This window comes from Mastigoproctus giganteus, chromosome 1 (genome assembly GCF_048544385.1).
Source record: "Mastigoproctus giganteus isolate SK-2022 chromosome 1, ASM4854438v1, whole genome shotgun sequence".
Lineage (NCBI taxonomy): Eukaryota > Metazoa > Arthropoda > Arachnida > Uropygi > Thelyphonidae > Mastigoproctus > Mastigoproctus giganteus.
The window spans coordinates 160728708-160747941 of NC_143575.1; the positions used below are offsets into that span (position 1 = coordinate 160728708).

Consider the following 19234-nt stretch of genomic DNA (forward strand, 5'->3'; position numbering starts at 1 on the left):
ATTAATCATGGATGCTACTAAAAGTTTCATACCTATTAAGAAATATTGTTCAAGGATTAGGCCTAAATGGTTATCAAATGAACTAATGAGACTCGTAACAGAGAAGAAAAATGCATGTCATGCATATAAATTATCAAGCGACTCATAAGCCTATGGCAGATAAGCTAGTCTGTAATCAGGTCACAAAGGAGGTTAGGCAGGCGAAGGCAGATTACGAGAAATCTTTGGCAAAAGATGCTTAGAAAAACATCAAGGATTTCTTTACTTATATAAACTAAAAGGAGAGGGATGAATCTGATTGGTCCACTTGACATTGATGGTTCAACTGTTGATGATCCTGCTCAGATAACAAACGAATGAGTATTTTGCATCTACATTCACATGTGAGGAATTATTAAGGTTTGAAAATGGCAGAAGGTATCAAGTTGTAGTAGGGTGCTTAATGATTTTGTAATAACTGAGAGCAAAGTGGAGGAGAAATTGTTGGAGTTAAACATAAGAAAAGCACCTGGGGTGGATGGGATCTATCCAGTTATATTAAAGAAGGCAGCAAAGCAACTAAGCAAATCCTTAACCATAATTATGAGAGCATCCTTGGACTCAGGGGAGGTCCCCACGGACTGGAGATGTGCAAATGTATCCCCAATTCACAAAGGGGGATCGAAGGGTGACACGAGTAATTACGGACCAGTTAAACTTCTGTTCCGGGTAAAATAATGGAGTCACTGGTTAAAGATGCATTGCTGGATCATCTAGACAAGGCTGCAGCAATAATTCAGACACAGCATGGGTTTGTTAAGGGAATGTCTTGTCTGACAAATTTGATTGGTTATTATGATGTGGTTACAAAGGAACTGGATGCAAAAAATAATTTTGATATCATATATTTGGATTTCAGGAAGGCTTTTTACACTGTTGCGCATGGAAGACTATTGTACAAATTGGAGCAGAATGGTATTAAGGGTAAGTTGCTACAATGGATAAAAGGATGGTTAAGTGGGTGAAGACAGAGGGTGGTAATCAATGGGTGCTGCTCTTTGTGGACTAATGTTATTAGTGGAGTCCCACAGGGTTCGGTGTTGGGTCCACTGTTGTTTTGTATATTTATCAATGATATTGATGAAGGTATTTAAGGCTTAGTGTCGAAGTTTGCAGATGATACAAAGGTTGGCAGGGTTGTTAATGACAGTAATGGCAGTGTGCTACTGCAACAGGATCTAGATAATTTGGGCAGATGGGCTAAGAAGTGGCAACTTAAGTTTAACCTTGACAAATGCAAAGTACTGCATATGGGTAGAAGTAACCCGAGAGAAAAGTACCAACTGTGTGGTACTACACTTAAGGTGGTAGAAAATGAAAAAGACCTGGGAGTAATTGTGGAGTCAGATATGAAGTTTTCTGAGAAATGCAGACAGGCTGCCAGGCAGGTCACGGGGTTTTGTCAGTGATATATAGGAATTTTGCTAGCAGGGAAAAGGAGGTGGTTGTCCCTCTGTATAAGGCAATGGTCAGGCCACGCCTTGAGTACTGCATACAGGTCTGGAGCCCTCATTTTAGGAAGGATGTTGATTTGCTTGAGTGTGTAGAGAGAAGGGCAACAAGATTGGTGAGGGGAATGAAGGGATCTTCTTACCAAGAGAGGCTTAAGTTCTGCAAATTGCAGTGGCTGGAGACTAGGCACCTGCGCAGTGATCTGATTGAGGTGTATAAGGCCTTGAATGGGTTGAGCACGCTGAATTCTGATGGGATCCTTCCACTTGTTCAGATTACGGACCTAAGGGGGCATAAATTTAAATTAAGAAAAGACATATGTAGAATAGATGTGTGGAAATTTGCCTTTAGCCAGCGGGTGGTTAATTGCTGGAACAAACTTCCATCTGTTGATAGGTTGAATAAATTTAAGGAGTAACTGAACAGGCATTTGGAGGGAATGGTGTGTTTTTTTTTTTTTTTTTTTTTTTTGGCTGATGCTGCATAAGCTCATACAATTGCTTTCTTGCATCACATGCCACTACTACTACTTTTTTCAGTAGTGGGATACACTTAAATAGAAGAGGTTGAAAATGCTAGCTTGGGGATATGTAGACTAATAGATTAAAATAGGCAAAAGTGATTCTTGCACTTCTTCTGTTGGAACAAGCAGCAAGGTTTTGGGGATTTCAAGACCTGCTGGAAGCAGTGTTGCCATTTTAGCGGTTTTCCCGCTAGATTTAGCGGAATTGCTTCAGGTTTAGCGGATAAAAATATGAAATAGCGGATAGCGGATTTTTTAGCGGGAAGAGTATAAATGTTTAGCATTTTATGTATTTTGGCAATGTAACATTTAAATTGAGAAATATTAATTTAAGAAATATTAAATTAATTGTTCAATCAATTATTTAATTAACACTAAAAATAATTCATAATTGAAATAGCAGGGATATCATATTTCATAGTTTTTTTTTATAAAGTGAAGAATCGGTTCTATATTATTCTGGATTTCCCTGAGGAGAACTCCAACAATTTTACGTAGTTACGCTCGCGGTCAAACGACCTGATCGTTGGGTCATAGCTTTAAATTGTTGAATCGAATCTAAAAATGTGGAAAAAATTCTAATGACGCCTTTTTTTTGAAACCGCGAAGGAATGGCATTGGATAATTTTTCTTCTTCGAATTTGTTTGGCTTCCAAGAAATGCGATCCGAATTACCGACATCTCTTTCAACGTTTCTAATAACCACAGAGCAATAAGTAATAAGAGTAATAAGTAATAATTATTTCTAATAACCACAGAGCAATAAGTAATAATTATTTCTAATAACCACAGTGTAATAATATCTTAGTATAGTCAGTCCTCGTATAGCCTCTGGAACCTTTCCTAAGTGGCCTGTTATGCATTTTCAGCATCATACGTGGCACGCGGCAAGAAAAAGTTAGCCACCCCAGCTCTAGAACAGCAACTTCCTCAATACAGTCTGTCCTCGTATAGCACGATAGTTGTATTCCTAGAAACTCTCGTGCAATGCAAAATCGTGCAATATAAACAACAGGCCGTATGGGAAAAATAGGGTTAGGTGCCGACCACCCAAGATTGAACACACATTTGTAACCAAAACATTACCAAACACAATAAATAATCGTAATAAAATACGTAAGTATTTTATTACGTTTATTACGTATTTTTTTATTACGTAAAGGTCGTAATAAAATGTTGCTAATAGTTTTGCTTCTATCGTAAGCAAACTTGTTTTTTGTTTGATTTTATATCCAAACAGATGACAGCCGTTCCATCTCTTCCAATTCTTTGTGTCTTAATCTAATGGATTAAATTACACTTTTAGTTGTTCCCGCTATGAAAGTTGTTTTTATTTTCTCCGCATTCTTTGTAATTCTCGGCGTTGCCTCATTTAGGTCTGTAGCACGTGCAATATCACGTGGTCTTTCATTTCGCTCAAAGCTCAAAACAAATGAAAATTTTAAAAATTTGGCGGGTCAAGTGCTAAAAATAGCGGATTTTGAGTATGCGGCTAGCGGGAAATATTATTAAGAGTTGGCAACACTGGCTGGAAGTCCCTGTAAAACAAGCAAATATGTGGGCTGTGTTCAGATTACCAAGAGTGAAAACTGTTGCTGGTATATATGTGTGAACTCTACTGCCAGGAGTATAGTAGATAAATTTGAAGTGCTGATTAACTCATCAAATTCAGACATTGTGGGGGATGTCAGAAACATGGTATCACTCAGATATAAGGGATTCTAGAATTTGAATATGGAATGTAAAATGCATACAGAAAGGATAGTGTAGAGTGTTTCTTGCCAAGCAGCATCAGAGGCCCCTCCCCAACTGCATAGTGTACTTTCTGTTGCAATACAAGCTCTCAATAGAAGGTTAGAGGTAGTGTTAGTATAGTCTATGTTGTGTAGTGTTGGCATTTTGTTTCTCTGGCTATTTAGCCGTGGGCCCTCTAGTGGGACCCCTGTTGCTCATCCATCACCATGAGGAGGCAGGCTGGGTATAGGGTAAGTAAAGTTATTGGCTGGGGCGAACTCTGGATGTTGCCTTACCTTTCCAGATACGCTCCCAAGGGGGAGAGCCTATCTAAAAACTGCAAGCTTTTATTGGATAAGGAGCTAGTTGAGTGTTGGGGAAAATGGTGAGTGAAGACAAGGAAGGTGATAATAGGAAGTCTTTCCACCTGAAAATTGGAAGTTGAAGGGAGAGAGAGAGAGAGAGAGAGAGAGAGAGAGAGAGACCCCCCCCTGTGGGAGGAACCTAACCTGCAGGGGGGGGGGTCTGTTAAAAGCAGAAAAAGGTTCAGGGTGGTTCAAGTCCACTAGGTGAGAAGTTTGGGTGGGGAGGTGGAGAAAAGATATGGGTATTAAGGGGAGTAAAGTCATAGGGTCAGAATGCCCAATATGGGACAGGGAAATATCACTGTTGGCACACAATACTTTGTTACAAATCTCAAATTTGCCAGGCCAGCTGAAGTGAGTTTTGATCATCTTTTATTCATTGTCATACACACAAGGACAGACAGGACAGGAGGTGGGAGGGATTATGCTCTTAGTTAAGAAGCACATAAAATCTAAGGCAGTGAACATGGGCATGGAATGTCACTGCAATATTAAGTCAGTTTTATGACATAGGCATTGGGAAAAGTGCTTATAAGAAAAGTCCTACCATAAAACAAAAATTAAGGTAGGAGTGTCTTAGACTTAATGACTGTTGAGTATGATGAACAGCTTTACAGACATACAGAGTGGGCCAATAAATCAGAATGTCTTATAATGAGGGATTTTAACTTTCCAGATATTGACTGGACCTTGTGGGTTGGCCACACACAGTAGCAAGATTTTTGTGGATTTATTGGATGATTGTTTCCTATACCAGCATGTTAGAGAGGCAACAAAAGAAAGCAGTATTTTGATCTGATTATCAGCATTGACCCTTCATGTAGATAAAAGGACCAATAGGTGGCAGTGATCACAGTGTATTGATGTGAAATTTACTTAAAGATGTATCTACTGTCAAGGGGAAAAGAAAAGTTTTGATTTAAAAAAGGTAACTACAGTGAGACTAACTGATGTAGTTACCAACAGCAAATTCTGAATGGGAAGCATTCAGGGGTGTTATTGCAGAAGCTGCTAAGCTTTTTATATCAACTAAGACAGTGGTTCTTAATCTTCTTGGCTGAGATACTCCCCGAAAGTTCAGGAAGGTCCTCAGGTAGCCAAGACTCCAAATTAAAAAAAAAATAGACATACTCAGTTCAATATACATGAGTATGTTCAATAGACATACTCATCTCAATCTAATGAGAGACCTGCTGTGACAGATTTTCAGCAGTCTTGCTGAAATTAGGTGTTAAAGCTGATAAGCGACAGTGAATGTCTGCTGAAGCATCAAGTTTCTTCTTTTTTTTTTTTTTTTTTTTTTTGATTTCCTGTCACAGTATTTGGCAAACCCACCTTCATTCATTACAAATGGTAAATTTTACCAACTGCTTTGTCTGCTATATTAGGGACAGAATCCAACAAACTACCCCAGAACTAAGATAGTGGAACACTAAAAAACATTTCTTGGCATGTCACAAGAGATATAAATCAATTCTTCTTTTGTGGATAGGACAGAAGAGTTTTGGTTTTTCAAGAAAGGGTTTGCTATCCACCTGTAATTTTTCAGTGTCTGTATCGAAAGTAAAATATTTTTCAATTATTTTCTGACTCTGCAGAGATATTTTTTTCAACAAGACATAGTAAAAGTATTGAAGGTTTGTCATCTTGCTTCATCTCTCTTTCTCCAAAAAATAATTTTATCTTTGAATACAGAGATTTTATCACTAGCCATGAAAAGTGTTTTTACCTTGCCGTGAGAGATTCAGTGCGATCAGTTTATCAAATATATCGACAAGGTATGCAACCCCTTTTGAATTATAATCATTATACATAGTCAGTGAATCTCTTCAGTTTATCTTGAGTTGTTTTTCCTTGTGTCTTCAGCTTTATGATCAGTAACAAAGTAAGATCAGAGCATAATTCAGAGAATCTCATCAGCACTTGACCTCGACTCAACCAATGTGCTTTAGTATAAAAAAGTAAACAGTCGTAGTCATGCTGCCCATTTTGTCGTAAATCTGCTAGAAAAGCCATGTATTTAATTAAGGCCACTTAATTTCACATAATTGATGATTTCTATTAGTATATTGAAAATATCTTTCAGTTTTTAGGAAGGTTTTTTAAGCCGGATACGTAGTGACTACTTGAACAAGGTGTGCTACTGCCTTGATTCTCATATTACACACCTGAAATGGGACTCTGCATAGCCTTAGCACTATCAATACAGATGTTAGTACACTTCCAGTCGAGTTCATGAGCACCAAAAAAGCTGTCAATTTTTCGAAAATATCAGCTCCTATTGTTATGGTTTTCAAATTGTTGCAGATAAAAATGTCTTCACACAGCTCCCCATTATACAGGTAATGAACAAATACTAACAGCACAGCTAGGCTACTGACTGTGCTCTCATTGAGTTGCAAGGTAAAATAAGGTGACAACTTAAGTCTGGAAGTGAGTTAATTAAGATCAGCCAGGCAAAGTATAATTATTCTTTTTACAGTGTCAGTACAGAACAGCACCTTTTATTTTTGCAGATTCGTTTGGTCCTTATAGTGTGGGTATCTCCTTGACAAGCAATGCGATAGCTTACTTTTCTCTTCGAAATAAACACCTTTTCAAGTCTAATTTCTTTTAAAATGTCTCATCAACAGAGAGGGTTTCATACAGTTATTGCTTTGTTTCTGTTCACATATTAAACATAGAGGGATTTGATTCTGCTGATCACCACAATAAAAGAAGCCATATTTCAAATATTCATTTTGATTTTTTTTTTTTTTTTTTTTTTTTTTATCTGGAGCTCAGACAGACTTCTCGCATGGTCATGATTACACTCGCCACTTGGTCTATCATATTGAGGTGTTCTCTCTCCATAGAATCTAACTTTCTCTTTGTTCCTGTTACTAAACAATTTATCCATGATTGGATGATGTGAAATAAAAATTAAAAATAGTTATGCAGAAAAACGACCAGGTCGCTCCAGCACAAACTCACAACACAAAGCATTTCTGGAAATACTATCTACTGTGCATCAGTGTTTCTAAGAGGGGGAAAATAGCTAAAAATTGGCTGTATGTTTGCTTCGATATATTCACTATTCAGATGCCTAGTAATTTTTAAACAACAGGACTCAAGAGTGAATAATTGCTGTAAACACCCAATTTCTTCCTTCAGCTGGAGATAAAAAGAGTATTTTATTGGAACACTAATTACAAACAGCTACCTCTGAAGGGAAATACTGCTACCATTCTTTAAGTCAGCATTTCCCAAACTTTTTTAGTCACAGAACACATTTCATCTCACAATTTATTTATGGAACACTTATGAAACAAAAGTTTAGCGGGAGCCAAAGAACTGTTTGATAATATTTTATTACATACGACACACTGTGTGCATCAGGAGCATCTTTATTTCCAACAGAAAGCTGAAATTCAAATAACTGTCATCATACTTTCGTTTTGGTCTTTTATTAGTTGTTCCTGTTTTTTCACTTTGAATTTTTTGGGGAACAAAAGGCTGCAATTGTTCATCCTCACTTTGAAGTATGATAATATTGTGTTTGTTTGCACTATTAGGAGTACTTGCTTCTCATTTTAAAGTTCTTTTTTTCAGCCACAAATCCATGGTCATTTATTTTAACCCTGGTAATACTGATAACTATCGAAAAAAATTTATACAAGGAAGTGAGTTTAGTTATGATAGGTTCGCTTCTCCCTCTCCTTCAACTTGTGTACTCTAGGCTAAATCACATACGAATGGCATATTAGATCACTACATTGCTACTTTTTCGTAGATGTCATTACCTCCACGCATACTATTCTCTATGCAAAAGCCTGCCAAAATAAAGTGTTCCGTGGTCTTTTTGATTATTAGCGTATGCCAATATATTAATAACTGAAAAAAAAAAAAAGTTAAAAATTATAATCATACAAAAGTGGTGCACACTACAAATATGCAAAATTTATTTCATATTATTTTTTAATTATTAATTACGATTTTTTGCAAAACACTTGTTTTGTCACATCTCACAGAACACCAGTGTTTCGCTGAACACAGTTTGGAAAACGCTGCATTAAGTGCAGTAAATTTTTGTAAACAACATCTCATGACATCCTTTCATTGACTACAAGTTACACTTAGGATAGCAAAAACAATTAAGGGCTAAACTATTCAAAATATACACTAAGCGAAAAGTGATTTATGAAGGAATTACTTCACTTCGGTACTATGATAGGCCAGAAAGTTTGGTTTTGATTTAGTTTTCTCAAAACACAATAAATTCTAGGGCATTAGAAATACACATGGTAAAATCAGTAACATTTCGCAATTAGCTGATAAATATTTTACTAGAAACTAAGCAAACGAAAATCTTCCATTTTCGAAGCAACACCCAAGGTGTGTGTAACCCCTAGGGGTAACAAAATTTTGGGGAAAAAATTTTTCTTGTATTCATCTTGGAATATACTGATATTTGAACTTCTATTAATTAATGCATTGCAAAAATAATATATTTTATGTATTTTTTTAGTTTTATTAAAAATATTAATTATTTTAAAAAATTCTATGGTTTTTTGGCTTTCACTTTAAAAAGAAAACAACTTATTAATTCTGCTGAAAATTAAAAACACACAAAATATAAATATGAAGCTGTTAGCCTCTTCCATTTTCCAGTTTAAAAAAACAAACTTTTGAAATTTAGAATGTGCATGTTTATATATTTTTGTTTGTTATGCATATAGTTTTAAACAAATTTAAGAACATATATATATATATATATATATATATATATATATATATATATATATATATATATACACACACACTTATATTTTCAAATTCTTTAAAAATTTATTTCAAATTTGGCAATGCAGTTTGAATATTATGCATTGTGCTAATTTTTAGTCCTAAGTGAATATCAATTTCTGTGTTTGGTTTATTATTAAAAAAAAAAAAAAAAATCATTATTATCAAAAGAATGATTCAAAAATAAATAATTTATGATGATTAAAACTGTTGATATCTATAGTTACATGAGAGTTTTATAAATAATTGTGATAGAAAAGAAATGCCTAACCCCAAGAATCACAGAATTAGTACCAGACAGTTTTCCATTCTATGCGTTAAAAATATAACAACCCCATTGGTGTGTACAGAGGCATGCCCCCTTACAATGATACCTGGATATGATAGCGAGTGTGTGTACCTTCTCGGCATACTCGGGCTATAAATGAGGGAAAGCAATAAAAATTCAGTAAATTCGTTACTGAAGCGCGATACAGCATATCCGGAATTCGATAGCATTAGCTTTGTATAGTATAGTGCATAATATAATATTGTCAATTAATCAGTACATCTATTAATCTTGTTAAACTTCATTGTCAATTAAATTGTACTTTTAACTATATATATATAACGACTTAGAGTACAAACGTAGCAAATAATTAATACATACTTGATACGGAAGTTATATAAAGGGAACTCGTAGATAACACTCGATACCGAAAAATAAATATAGCGTTATAACTGTGTTAAGATACAAGTTTAAGGTTTTAATTTTGTTCTGAAATTGTAATTTTATTGACATTTAAATCGAAATCATGACTCTGACCAGAGCAGCAAAGCAAAAGGCTCAAGCTAATGGGAGTGCTGTGACTCAGGGGAGAACTGAGGGGGGCGGTTGCCCCCTGAATCACGGCCTTTTAAGATGCACTGTTTGCTTGATGTTTGCGGAGCAATCGGGTACGGGACATGATACTGCCATGGGGGATATCTTTGTGTGTGCACGATGCAAGGAGTGCAAGGAAATTAGGCGACAACTCGGCGTTGTTATGGGCCTATATGAGACCTTGAAGGACAGGGTGGATGCCCTCGAAGGAAATAAATTGAGGGGCCCATCAAGCTCTCAGCTGCCCACATCAACACCAGAGCTTGGACTTGGTCATCTTGCAACACAGAGGCAGCCCCCAAGGCAGAATGCGCTGGTCCAACAGGAACTAGTAGTTGTTGGTGACTCAATTGTCAGGGAAACGGGGAACATGCTTTGTAAAAAGGATAGGTGGAACAGGACCAGGGTATGTCTGCCAGGGGCAAAGGTTGATGACGTTGTAGAGCAGATATCATCTTTTAAGGGCACAAAAGGTGATATAGTTGTACACGTTGGCACTAATGATATTAAGAGTAGGAGACCAGCGGAATTACTTAACAAGTACAGGTCACTGTTGAAAAAAAGCCGTGAAGTAGGGTTGAATTTGAAAGTGTCTGCAATTCTGCCCAGACACGATAGGAGGGAGTATATGATGAGAGCCTTGTCGATCAATTCGGCCCTGGAAAGATTGTGCAAGGCTGAAGGGGTAGAATTTTTTTCAGCCTGGACTGTACTTGTTAACAGGAGAGATTGCTTCTACAGGGATGGGATACACTTAAATAGAAAGGGTGCAAGAATATTTGCTGATGCTATCGAGGCAGTGTTAGGTGGGTCGGAAAACTGCTAGCTTGGGGGGAGACAAAGACTAATGGATTAACAGTAGCCACGGGCAGAGGTGAAAGAGATTCTTGCACTGCTTCTATTGGAATGAGCAGAAGCCTGAAAAACAAGATGCAGGATATTTCAGAGACTGCTGGAAGTCATTGCGGTACAAGTAAACACATGGGTTGTGTTAGGGTAGCTAAGAATAGAAACAGGTGCATGTATACTTGCGTGTACACTAATGCTAGGAGTTTAGTAAATAAATTTGATGAATTTGAGGTATTACTCAAAACATCAAAGGCAGATATTGTTGGGATATCAGAGACGTGGTGTCACACAGATATAAGGAATGCAGAACTGGAATTTGGGGAGTACAACGTCTACAGAAAGGATAGACAGGATAGGAAGGGAGGAGGGGTTATGCTATTAGTTAAAAAACACATAAAATCCAAGGAAGTGAAGCCAGTTGACATCGCTGGACAGTGCAGTGTTGAGTCAGTTTGGTGTGACATAAGCATAGGTAAATCAAAATTGAGAGTAGGAGTGTGCTATAGGCCTAATGACTCTGATGAGTATAATAAGATACTGTACAGGGAAATAGAGTGGGCCAGTAAATCAGAGAGTCTTATAATGGGGGATTTTAATTTCCCAGATATTGACTGGAATTTGTGGGTTGGTCACTCACACACTAGCAAGACTTTTGTGGATTTATTGGATGACTGTTTTCTACACCAGCATGTTCGGGAGGCAACTAGAGGGAGTAATACTCTTGATCTGATTATCAGTAGTGATTCTTCATGCATTAGGAATCTGCAGATAAATGAACCACTGGGTGGCAGTGATCACAGTGTGCTGAAGTGGGATTTACTCAAGGAGGTAACTACCATCAGAGGTAAAGGGAAGGGTTTTTGCTTTCGTAAAGGAGACTATGCTGGTCTGAGACAGTATTTAAATTCTATACAGTGGGACCAACTGATGATGTTACCAACAGCAAATTCAAAATGGGAAGCATTCAAGGAACTAATCTTGGAAGCTACCAGGCTTTACATACCAACCAAGAAATATTGTTCAAGGTTCAGGCCTAAATGGTTGTCAGATGAACTAATGAGACATATGGCAGAGAAGAAAAATGCATGGGATACATACAAATTAATGGGTGACGTGGAAGCCTATGATAGATATAAGTTGGTCTGTAACCAAGTCACAAAGGAGATTAGGCAGGCAAAGGCAGATTATGAGAAATCCTTGGCAAAGGATGCAAAGAAAAACAGAAAAGAGTTCTTTACCTATTTAAACTCAAGAAGGAAAGGGATGAATCAGATTGGTCCACTGGATGTTGATGGTTCAACAGTTGAGGATCCAGCTCAGGTGGCTAACAATCTAAACGAGTATTTTGCATCTACATTCACACATGAGGAGTTATTCAGGAAGGGGAATGTCGTAGGTGAAGTAAACATTGGCAGTGAGCTAGATGATTTTCTAATAACTGAGAGGAAAGTGGAGGAGAAATTGTTGAGGATAAACATAAAAAAGGCACCCGGGGTGGATGGGATCTATCCAGTTATATTAAAGGAGGCAGCAAAGGAAGTAAGCAAACCCCTAGCCATAATTATGAGAGCTTCTTTGGACTCAGGGGAGGTACCCATGGACTGGAGATGTGCAAATGTAACCCCAATTCACAAAGGAGGATCAAAGGCTGACACAAGTAATTATAGACCTGTTAGTTTAACTTCGGTTCCAGGAAAATTAATGGAGGCACTGGTTAAAGAAGCACTGCAGGATCATCTGGACAAGAATTCAGTTATAGCTCAGACACAGCATGGTTTTGTTAAGGGGAAGTCTTGCCTGACCAACTTGATTGGATACTATGATGCAGTCACAAAAGAACTGGATGCAGGGAATAACTTTGATATTATATACTTGGATCTTAGAAAGGCTTTTGATACTGTTGTGCATGGAAGACTGCTGCACAAATTGGAGAAGTGTGGCATTCGAGGCAAATTGCTGCTATGGATAAAGGGATGGTTGAGTGGCAGAAGACAGAGAGTGGTAATCAATGGACACTGCTCAACGTGGACTAATGTTATTAGTGGAGTTCCTCAGGGTTCAGTGTTGGGTCCATTGTTGTTTTCTGTATTTATAAATGATATTGATGATGGTGTATCAGGCTTAATGTCCAAGTTTGCAGACGATACAAAGGTTGGCAGGGTTGTTAAGGACACTACTGATACTATGCTGCTGCAACAGGATCTGGAAAGGTTGAGCAGATGGGCTGAGAGGTGGCAAATGAAGTTTAACATTGACAAATGTAAAGTATTACATATGGGAAACAGTAACCCCAGATCAACGTATCAACTCTGTGGTACTACGCTGACAGTGGTAGAGAATGAAAAGGACCTGGGGGTAATTGTGCAGGCAGATATGAAGTTCTCTGAGCAGTGCAGACGAGCTGCAAGAGTAGCTCATGGTGTCTTGTCAATGATATACAGGAATTTTTCTAGCAGGGACAGGGATGTGATTATTCCCTTGTATAAGGCATTGGTCAGGCCACACCTTAAGTACTGTATACAGGTCTGGAGGCCTCATTTCAAGAAGGATGTAGAGCTGCTGGAACGAGTACAGAGAAGGGCAACAAGATTAGTGAATGAAACAAAGGGTTGCTCTTACGAAGAAAGGCTTAAGTTTTGCAAATTACAGAGCCTGGAGACTAGGCATCGCCGAGGTGATCTGATAGAGGTGTACAAGGCTTTGAATGGCTTGAGCATGCTCAATGCCGATGGAATTCTTCCTCTTGCTCAGAATAATCACCTGAGAGGGCATAAATTCAAATTGAGGAAGGACGGATGTCGGATAGATGTGCGGAAATTCGCCTTTAGCCAGCGGGCAGTTGGTTTGTGGAATAGACTTCCATCGCTTGTTGTTGAAGTTGATAGCCTAAACAAATTTAAGGCTCAGCTAGACAGGTATTTCGAACGAATTGAGGGGTGAAATGGGAGTAGTGGTTGTTTTTTTTTTTTTTTTTTTCTTTTTTTTTGGCTGATGCTGAATAAGCTTGCTTTCTTGCATCATATGCCTCTACTAATGCTAATGCTAATGCTAAAAAAATTCAAAAACTATAACAAGTTCAAATCTGTATGTATTTAGGCAAAATACAGAAAATCATAGATGTTTATCTTCGACATTTAATGTGGACTCGTTAATTTCAATCCATATCACATTGAACCCAGCTTGAGAAGCCACACAGCATAAACTAGTCTCTTCAGTACTGACATAAGAATATTTTCAATATTTTTCTGCATTCAGAAGAAAAGTATTATTATGAAATTTACCTCATAAACTGTTGACTCCACCTAGAAAAAATAAAATAAGAAAAGTTTGACCAGGCATTTCATTACTTTTTTATTCTGCTCATCAGTGGTGTTTTTTAACGTACTTAATGATACTAAACATTAATAATTAAAGTTGCTGCATCTAACATTCAACCTTCGTAAAACCTATCTGAACAGTCTATGGAAAGTTTACCACCTTTTAGTTAGGAAAATTAATGTTATGATATGTTAACTTATTATCCAGCCAGTCTTTTTCCTTATTTAATTTCAGTTAGGAAAACGTACCTAATTTTTTTTCTTTTAAATATAGATAGTATAAATTATTCACTTCCTCAAGAAACCTGCATTACCTCCTAATTTACAAACTTGTTGATGTATAAGGTGTATATCAAAAAAAAAAAAGTTTGCACCTGCCAGGTGTAAACTTTCTTTTTAATTTCTGGAAAAAGGTATATGGTTTTTTTTTTTTTTTTAATGAAAACACCAAACATGACAGGTATTAGAACCTATAGTACTTAAAACCGTGCATAGGCTGAAGGTTGGGAACATGAAAGAAGATACTTATTGACATTAGACTTAAATTTCTGTAGCTTATAATTTTCAGGAAATACATATGAAGGAAGGTTGCTCAAGGAAACAGAAGTTGAATGATTAAATGAGGGAGAAAAAAAGTTGGTTCTGTGAGGTTGAAGTTGATTAGTAAAAGGATGTTGACTGGTTATGGGATGTGTTCGGAATGCTTTGGAAGAGAAAGCAGGAATTAAAGAAGCCAATTCAGAAGACAGTGCCCATGGATGTATCTATAGAAAAGGCATGCAGCAGAAACAAAACATCTATGAGACAGAGTGGAGAGACTTTGTTAGAGATGAGTCATTAATTAACCTAACTGCCCTGTTTTGAATGGAATCTAGAAGTCTGAGAGAGGTTTTGGGGGCACTGCCCAGATATTAGAAAAATATTCCATGGTTTGGCAGATTTGTGATATGTACAGAGTGAACAGCGTACAGAGTGATTTGTACAAAGTAATGCTGAGAGCGAAAGAGAAAACCAAGTTTTTTGGATGCAGAGAAAGCAATGTTTGTAATTTGCTTATGCCAACAGAGATTAGAAGTCAGTGTAAAGGCTGTTCAAGAGAAGAATGTTACATATCTTAATTGGCTTGTTTCCAATTCTTCGGTTTCATTTTCTGCCTACACCAAAGTTAGCAACAATTGTAAAGCAGTTATTAATCAGTCCAAACTAGATTTTGAACAGGCTAAGAGTAGAAAACTTGCTTCTTGCCCTAATAGTAGCCGAGCATTCTGGTCTCTTGCCATAGCTATTGGATGCAATTTTTGCCCATCTCTGCTCCCACCTCTGTCAAAACCAGATGTTAAAACTCCTCCCACCATTCCTAGCAAGCTCCATTCAATGCCTCCTGTGGTCTTCCGTCAAAAGGATGTCAGAAGGATTTTGACGAATCTTGATGCTACGAAAGCTCCATGTCCTGATATTCTCCACTTGTTCTGAAAACCTGTGCTCCTGTTCTTTGCCGCCTTTTTCACTTTCTTATTCTAAAGGTGTTTTTCCTTCTGTTTGGAAATTTGCTCATATCCAGCCAGTTCCTTTAAGGGTGACAAATCCCTCCCATCAAATTATCGTCCCATTGCAATTACTTCTACTCTTTCTAAAGTAGTGGAGAAATCAATTAACTCCCAAATCTTAAACTACCTAGAAACAACCTTCTGTCTGATCAACGATCGCCAGTATGGATTCTGTCAGTGTCGATCCACTGGTGTGACATTCCTGCTTATGTTACCCATTTATGGACAAATTCAATGGAAAATTTGGTGAAACAAGCAGTTGCTCTTGACATCTCAAAGGCTTTTGATCGTGTTTGGCATAAAGGTCTTCTAAACAAGCTTCCATCTTATGGTTTGCTAACTGTTTTTTGTAATTGGTTATCCAGTTTTCTCTCTGATCACTCACTGAAGGTGTTGGCACATGGCTCTCTGTCTTCTAACTTCTCCACTAATGCTGGTGTACCCCAAGGTTCAGTTCTTTTCCCCTTGTATATTAATGACCTTCCATTGACTGGAAATCCTATCCATAGTTTTGCCGATGATAGCACATTGCATTCCACTTTCCATTTTGAGAAACCTTGCCCTGCTCAATCAGCTTCAAATTCTCAAATATCCGCTACCAATTCCTTAAATGCCAATCTCTAGGTAATTCTCTATTGGGGCAAAGACAACTTACTTGATTTTAATCCTTCTAAAACTGAGTTTTGTCTTATATCTCGCAAAAAGGATTCTTCTACTCATATGCTTATCTTTGGTGACACTAAGATTTCTAGGCAAAATGATATATCTCTTTTGGGGTTTACCCTGACTTCTAATCTCTCTTGGCACAAGCATATTACAAATATTGCTTCCTCTGCATCTAAAAAAACTTGGTTTTGTCTTTCGCTCTCAGCGTTCCTTTTCTTTCAAACAGCTGTTCACTCTGTACAAATTGCAAATCCGCCCTGCCATGGAATATTGTTCCCACATCTGCGGTGGTGCCCCCCAAAACCTCTCTCAGGCTTCTAGATTCCATTCAGAATAGGGCAATTAGGCTAATTAATGACTCATCTTTAACAGTCTCTTCACTCGCAGTGTCATAGACATACTGTTTCTGCTGCATGCCTTTTCTACAGATACTTCCATGTTCTTCTGAATTGGCTTCTATAATTCCCCGCTCTCTCTTTCAAAACAGTCCGAACATGTGCTGCTAACAGCCATTTACTGTTCAACTTTTCATCTTCCTCGTTTATTCATTCAACTGCCATTTTCTGGAATAACCTTCCTTCATACGTATTTTCTGAAATTGCAATCTACAGAAGTTCAAGTCTAATGTTAACAGATATCTTCTTTCGTCTTCGCAACCTCCAATCCAAGCACGGTACAAAGTATTATAGGTTCTTAGTACCTCTTGTGTTTGCTGTTTTCATTAAAAAAAAAAAAAAAAAATATATATATATATATATATATATACGTGTCATTTCTATATTATTTAAATTCTATATCTACTATTTCACCTATTTTCTGATATTCTTCACAATGTCTGCATTTGATAACAACCAGTACTTTAAATTCATCAGATTTATTTACTATACTCACAGAATTAAATTCAAGCCTTAACCAATAAAAATTTTAATATGTATTGTATGTGGGCCGTTAGTGATCCTAACACAGTCTGTATACAGTAAACTCATTAAATTCTCAAAAAATGCAGACCCTCTCAATCCCCAAGGATTGAGAGGGTCTGCATTTTTGAGAGATATAGTTACTGATTGAGTTTTAGAACTTTTCTAAATAGGAACTTGCTCATGAAATTTTTTTTAAACTTTCACAAGATAGAGAAACAAACGTACATTAAAGTATCATTTATAATCGTTAACAGATTTTTTTTTTATCTAATTTTAAAAATGATAGTTTATTTTTTCTTTATTTCAAATTATATGTCATAAACTAATAATTTCAACTTTTTTGTTTATAGGTAACAAAAGGAGAAACTCTGACATAGCAGTAATATGGAAAGTTCATTTAATGGACTAGATATCATGAAGCATTATTTATTTCTAATATCTGTCAAGCATATTTGTTACTATGATAGGTTTTATTTGTAAAGCAATATCATTGATTTTTTCTATAAAAATATACATTTGTTGAACTGCTTAACAGATGTAATACTAATAATACCACTTGTTTTGCATATTTTGTGCAACTCATTCTTTTATAACCATTTCATGTCATTTTCGTTAACAATATCAAGGTTTGCAATTTTGTTATGCAAAGTGTACAGTTAACAGTTCAGAAGAATGATAGAAATTATACAGGATATTTAGAAAATCATTTCTGTGGAATTTATATGAAAATGGTCATGCAAACTGGTTGTTATACCTCTGTCTTACTGAAGTATGCACTGACAAATTGTCACTGTTTGAATTGTGCATTATAGTCAAACTTCCTAATATGGCAACAGTAGGACCTGATTCTTGCTGAATTTCAAGTGGTCATATGATTGTATCGAGAGAGAGAGAGAGATGCTGCTTCTTTTGTGATGCAACTTAATTGTATGTTGAAAGGGAGAAAGAGAGAGAAGTTAACATATAGTATATAGAAACGTATTATGATTTACAATACGACAGAATACAAAATAAATTATTTCCTTTTCAAAATATACCATACATGATTAATGAAGCAATGCAAAAAAAAAGTTGCACAATTGCTCCACTGAAGTCCCAGTGTAGAGGTTTTTTTTTTTTTAAGAATATCTTTTCACAATAGATTATCTGTGTTTGCATTTCAAAATACTACATCATTGAGCCACTTTTCTTCTAGGTAGCATTTTTAAGGATAATAATTGAAAGTTGCTATGTCAATGTTTACAAAGACTACAATCTAAAAAGTTGTCCATTTAGTATTCGATGAATGCATTTAGTCAGCCTAATGTTAAATGTACAAATCATAATACTCAGAAGTTCTGGGTAATCTGTTGCCAATTATAAATTTAGCTTTAAATTTCCTTCTAACAGATTTTCCTGTGTTGTTGGAAGACAGTAAAAATTTTTGTGGCTTTCAAAAATCTCCACCCTGCTTAATCAGCTCTGAACATTTTTATTGCATTAATGGCCCAACCCAAGAACTAAATTGATAATTCTAGAATGGTTTATTGGAATTACCCATTTTCCTGAAAATATCCAATAAATGGGTGGTGCTGGTAGCAGATGATGGATTGCTGGATTTTAAAGGTTCAACTATGCTAGAGAAATGTACTATACTACAACTTTCACTGTTATTTAATATTGGAATTTAGGTGCATTGAAACATAGTGTACTTGTTATTTCATTCTTAATGTTTAGTTAAATAAGCTAAGAAATAATGATTCCCATGAAATCAAAGTGAACCCTGAGGAGCAAAGTGCACTAAACATAAAGTGAAGTAAGTAAGACAACATATAGGTCAGTGCAAATGCATCAGATTTATTCGTAGCCATCTACCAAAGTAGTTAAATTGGCATCGTTTTAATTATATCTCATATTGTGAATACCTTCACAAGTTGTCATGATATTGCATTAACTGAAATAAGTAACACTTCACCAATGGAAAAGACTTATTCTCGGCAGATACCACTACCCATACGGCACCATTTCGAGGCTTATTGATCACTCTTCTGTGAGTCAACAGGTACACTGGTGTTGCAATAGCCTCAAAACGGTGCCGTGTGGGTGATAGTATCCACGATGAATAAGTAACATTAGTCTTCTCCATTGGTGAAATATTACTTATTTCAGGTTATGCAATATCGTGACAACTCATTGTGA

At 36.6% G+C, this 19234-nt stretch overlaps 1 protein-coding gene across 1 annotated transcript in view; it reads left to right on the plus strand.

Annotated features, from left to right (window-relative positions):
* The window catches only part of HSPC300 (hematopoietic stem/progenitor cell protein 300), a 90102-nt gene extending 72630 nt beyond the window's left edge, over positions 1-17472 (plus strand). Inside the window, exon 4 of the mRNA XM_090374768.1 lies at positions 17407-17472. Within this exon, the coding sequence (XP_090230894.1) occupies positions 17407-17433 (27 nt within the window). The 3' untranslated portion in view covers positions 17434-17472. The remainder of the gene's footprint in view (positions 1-17406) is intronic.
* The last annotated feature ends 1762 nt before the right edge of the window (positions 17473-19234 follow it).